The sequence below is a fragment of the Macrobrachium nipponense genome, chromosome 10, assembly GCF_015104395.2.
Source record: "Macrobrachium nipponense isolate FS-2020 chromosome 10, ASM1510439v2, whole genome shotgun sequence".
In the NCBI taxonomy this organism is placed as follows: domain Eukaryota; kingdom Metazoa; phylum Arthropoda; class Malacostraca; order Decapoda; family Palaemonidae; genus Macrobrachium; species Macrobrachium nipponense.
The window spans coordinates 30371335-30377113 of NC_087204.1; the positions used below are offsets into that span (position 1 = coordinate 30371335).

The 5779-nt window shown below is 35.7% G+C and overlaps 1 protein-coding gene across 1 annotated transcript in view; it reads right to left on the reverse strand.

The window, feature by feature from the left end:
- The window catches only part of LOC135223943 (uncharacterized), a 3196-nt gene extending 1259 nt beyond the window's left edge, over positions 1-1937 (reverse strand). Inside the window, exons 1-2 of the mRNA XM_064262863.1 lie at positions 1743-1937; positions 1-1250 (exon numbers count right to left, since the gene is read on the reverse strand). The exon at positions 1-1250 is cut by the window's left edge and continues 1259 nt beyond it. Of these exons, the coding sequence (XP_064118933.1) occupies positions 123-1250; positions 1743-1937 (1323 nt within the window). The 3' untranslated portion in view covers positions 1-122. The remainder of the gene's footprint in view (positions 1251-1742) is intronic.
- Between the last annotated feature and the right edge of the window lie 3842 nt (positions 1938-5779).

Genomic DNA, 5779 nt, shown 5'->3' on the forward strand with positions numbered 1-5779 from the left:
CTTAGCCTTAATTCCATAACACTCAATTTCCAGTATATACTATCATACGTCATGTAAACAAAACGTACAGTAAAAAACTTATCTAGAATCATTACATCCAAGAATTACCTAAACATGTCATGCTATTCACTGAAGTATTTGAAAAGACACTTCATTTTCTCGACAAGAGCTAAAGCTGTCTGATCCGTCACTAAATCTGTAGCATAACCAAGAGTGCTCATCACTTTTCCCTTGAAAGTGAACACTGAATAATAAAATGGACACTTGGAAAAGTGTATTTGAGAGTAACCAGGTGTATTTGTATAAATGACTTGTTCATTGCTGCCAAGGTCTCCAAAATTCCCAATGTTATTACACTGAAAATCAACTGTTATCTCAGGCTTAGATTTGTAGAAATCCTCAGGTGGTGTATAAGGCAAATATAACTGACGAACAACTTCTTGCTTGATAATGGCCTTGTCTTTGAGGAGCTCTTGGTTCTGCAATTGAATCTTAGTGCAGTTACTCCAGAACTGATCCCTGACATTTCCATCGACTGAATATGCTGCAGTCATTCTACTCATGTGTAGTCCCAAAATCGGTTTGGTTTGTTTCTTCATGTAACGGCGCAGGTCAGCATTGTACAATACGCTGATGTCGTAACTATCTCTCCTCACGCCAGCTTCCTGCACCAACTCTACCAAGGCAGTTGTTGTAATGCCTTGAAAGACATTTCCAAAAGTGATTCCTCTCTCCTTGCACCTTCCCAAAATTTTCTTGATAGAAATTTCATCAAATTCTGTCGTGATATATCGAGTACGAAGTGTTTCTACCTTTGGAGGTGGAAAAGCTTCGAAAAGGAGTGGCTTCTTGTGTGCTCTTGAAACCTCATTTGTCACGCGTGTCAGCTCCTCGGGATTTTGAAGAAGTTCTTGTGCGCATTGTTCGTACATACGCAAAAACTCTTCATTGGAAATGAACTCACCTAATGGAGAGTCATCTTTCAATTCTTTGCCTTCCATGAGAGTGCGAAGGATATCTGGTAGTTGATTCGCAGAGAATGCACTCGTAAATCCATCAGCAACTGCATGGTGTGGACAAACTAATAAATAATACTGGTAAGGATACTTTTTCTTCAAGTCAGGAAACAAGCAGGGGTCGTTGTCATCAGCGGGAATCAGTTCGAACCTGTTCATTGGACCATTCACTTCATCAAAAGGTCGTAAAATCTCATCCATAGCCTGAAATATTGGTGTTCCCTTCTCACGCACCTGCCGAATAACCAGAAGCGAAAAAGATTTATTTGGGTGCTTATACATTTTGTTACCATAATGTTGGCAATAAGTGATAATGGTAAAGGTCGTAATAGATACCAGAATTAAATGTATAGCCTTGATTCCAAACATATCATGAAGAAATTGATCAAAACTTTGATATTCCTTTCTCATGTATCTGCTGAATGATTGGAGGTTACAAAGCTTTGTCAAATTGCCTGAATATTTTGATATTGGAATGGAATTAGAACTAAATGATAATGGTAATGGATCAGTAAGGGTACAGAAGTTTTTTCCTCATACTAGGAGGTCACTGAAAAATTCTGAACCAAGATTCAGGGTGTTTTCATTTGTGGAAATATCATAAACCTTTACCAAATTAAAGAATTTTAAGTAAGACCCTTGTTGCTATAAGATTAGTATTTGGAAGACTGAATATAGTACTTAAAAATTCACTCTAGCAAAAAAAGAAAGAAAAAAAAAACCTACCTTGAAATCAAGCTCAGCTTCATCATCAGGCATAAAAAACCAAAATTCACCATCTCGTTCTCTAATTGTGAGTTGAAAATTAGGCAATTTCCTGCAAATTTTAAGTTCAGAGTAATTTATGTAAATGGTGTATATTAGTGAGGCAAAAAGTGAATGAGAATAAGAGATATTTAAGATGAGATCATTTTGATGCATTGAGTTTTTAGTGTTTTCAAGTCCAACAGTAGGGCTATTGATCGATAATGAAAAAGTGATATATTAAACTGTTCTAATGAATTAAGATTTTGATCACAAGCAATTGAAAAGGTGAAACTGCACTAAATTATGTAAAAAGGTTTAAAATCAAGCAATAACCCGGAACTGACATTCTGATCTTAGTGAAACCTTCACTGATCCTTTACAAACATATAATGACATTTAAAATTGCTGTAGTTAAGCATAAAATCTGTGCAACATCTCTAAATTTTGCAACAGAGTTAAACTTTTAATAAAGTTAACAACGCTTACAATTTACATATATGGTATCGACATGTAGAGAACATCAACTACACAAACTACCTAAAATTGACATCTTAAAAAATTTAAAATAATGTCAACCGTCTGATAAATATTTTAAAAATAATGTCCCTCAGTTACTATTAATAAATCCGGATTTAATTACACTTAAAAAATGCCTGACGTTGAATCATTCACTAGGATCCCTAATTACGAAGTTCGTAAACTGACTAAACTAGATTAATCTTCATATTTTATATATTTTACACAGCATTTGCTTTGGACTGGTCACCAGAACGAAACTTCTCTGAATTAAAGAATTTTCTTAAACCTTCACCTGTAACTTTCATCAAGACCTAAACTTCTGTACTTTAGACTTAAATTTTACATTTAAAATAATAATATAATAAAAAGCTTACATACGAAATTACAAAACTCAAGACCAAAGGACTCGCACTACACACTGCAGTAAAACAACTTCTGACTATACAAATATTGCGGAATATTTCAAATTACTGACTTAAGTGAATCCTTCAATTACTACAACGTAAACTGTTTTCATATCGTGAACTGTCGCCCATTTTATGTCTAAGACCGTCCTAAAATATTGCGAAATTCAAACCTAAAATCTAACTAGTCGCTAAACTTTGCACCCAAAATCTACCTCGCTAGGTTAATTCAACCCAACTATACAATAACGTCCTCTTAATTCTACGTACCTAAACATTTTACAGCCACAAGATAACAGAGGAATCTAATCATATAAACCTTGGCAATTATTATCTTACCGTATGAAAGTTTTAACAATTATGTACTTCATAAATTCTTCAAGAAACTGGTCCTTCAGTACAAGGACAGCAGATCTGAAGTGTAGAACAATTACCAAAGGCGTATCAGTTGCTGATTGGGCAGATCAGTCGAGACGCTGATCAGTACAATCCTCAGGCTCCAACAACTGACCTCTTATGCAAGACTTGGACTGATGAATTCGATCCAGCCAGATCCCTATTCTGGAAATTATACTCAAGTTACTGAAAGGAACAAACTCACGAGGTTTCATTTTAATACAAGTTAGGTGGGAGTGAAATTTATTCCAAAACTTAAACTCAGTTGCTAAATACAGTTTATCTGCATGGCAGCATTTAATTAAATTTACACAGCTCACTGTAATGCAACATTTGAACGTCTTTCAAGGTAATGACAAGCCAGTGTCTCAAGTTAGCTAAGAAATTGCAAATGGAGGGCCGAGTTAAACATTCTTAAAATTAAGGAATTTATGATAAAAGGAAAAAGGGACTAGTTGAAAATACATTCTATATCAAACAGCACAGCAAAACTAAATATTTAAAAATAAGTACAGTGGTTCATACACCAAACTCTACCAAACTATGTCATGAAAAATTCAGTGGGAAAGGCTAGTAAACGGAAGTTGCAAACTTTGCATAGGGAAGTTCCCATAGTTCAAAAATGAGTGCTAAGCCTAACCCCTAACATAACTAAAATTGAAAGCAAATGCGTACTTAGATTCAGTTGGAACCACTTCAATACCAAAACCTAGCTTAATGAATCCATCGAGACGCTGGATATTCTGAATTCGACTTACACAGAACTACATTTAGATATAGCTTAGCTGACAAAAGTTTAGCTAACCGATACCAAACCTATAATTCACTCTAGAAGGGGACAACCCTAAAGCCATCTTGCAAGGTCAGTACCTCAGGCTTCCAGAGTGCGAAGATCTTGTCGCTTCACCACAATAACAAATCAAGCCATTTCATATCAGAACCTCTACAGCACTTATGTAGACCCAGTCGCTAATACCGTACACGAGAACCTTACAGTAACTTCACTGAGAACTAAAAAAAAATCCTGAATCAGTTGGGTATGTGCCTGATCACCTTTCCAGCAGAAAATATTTGGTCCAGTTTGCACTAACAGATCGAATTAATTAAGATATAAAATTGACCATCGATTTCCACGACAATTTCGAAGTAGATCCAAAACTCAAATGCTTGGGGCATTTGCCTTGATTGGCAGTGACAAGCATTATTATATTTTCACAATCACTGCAATGACCAAGATGTACTTTAATATGAAACTTACATAATGCTAATTAGGTTGTACATTTAGAAAATTTAACTCCTGCCTTAAGCATCCTGCTGTCTAATAAATACCTTAGGAGCAAATACATTTTCGAACAATTATTCTAATACCTAATGAAGGTGAAAATTTCAAAACAGTTTTGGGGCCACCTTCAGTTTTTTGAGAACTTTCTTCAGGTTTAACACAAGAGGCCAATTAATTAGAATTTCTTCGTCGTTCTAAGCCGCCTTTGTTCTCAGTGCAGTTTACTTCCAGGTTTCGTGACGAGTGACACTGTCGATTGAATATATCTGAGTAGCTGTAATTCACAGCTTAAGTTTTAACTACGAAAACCAGCTGAATACTCAATATCATAGGCATTTTTGATCAATTTTATTTACTACCATAAGCCTTAGTTACAACTACAATACGCCAAATAGTTTCCAGTATCAGTGATTTTAAGTAACGACAATTCAAAGATAATTTATATAAAATCAGCAACTTCAGCGACCTTAATTTACCAAGGATAAATTTCGGGTAATACAAGTTACCATAGAACTGTACCTTCTCAAAGCTAACATTATAACAGTGTGCTTTAATAGAATATATAGAATTTAGGCCTAAGGCCAAGCACTGGGACCTACGAGGTCATTCAGCAATGAAATAAATTAACGATAATAAGTTTTGCAATGTGTAACAAGAGGAAAACCTCGCTGTAGCTCTATGAATCAACTGTTAAGAGGGTGGAAGTAAGATGGAAGAATATGAAAGGAGGTACAGTAAAATGCATGAAAGAGTTTGAAGCGACGCTGCAAAGAACCTACTGTGCACCGCACGAGGTGCAGGACAACACACTCATAAGGTTATTTTTTCATTTTTTTATTCTTTTAGTCCTAACTCACCTGGTCGTAGTTCGCCCTGTTGAGTAGACAGCTATGGCTTCATGTTTACTGCCAAGCGCAGGTTAAACTAGTTGACTGAATCGATACTCTGTTTATTTTTCCTTACAAGCACAGGCCAAATGCGTTGTTGATTGAATCCAACCTCTTTGTTTAAATATGCCCAACAGGATCCCAAGGTAATGAATGCTCATACTCGACTGGTCCTGGAAAAAAAATCTATGAAAAAGGTTTACCAGATCTTTATGCGCACCTGTATAAAAAAAAAATACTTTGAAAAATCCATACGGTTGAATAGCGATCAAAATAAATTTGGGGAAAAGCCTAACCTTGGCAGCTATGGTTTCCATGCATTGGAAATTCAACATTGATTTCAGTAAGGACCCCAAGTAATCTCCGACTATGTTACTGCTCACCTGAACCATCCAGAACTCAACGACTAAAATTAATATATTATAATTTTTAACTCCAAAGATGTGATCGCGACTGATTAAGGTTATAGGTCGCCCAGGAAAACAACGGTTAGTGGAAAACCCGGGAAAATCTGGATTATGATTATTC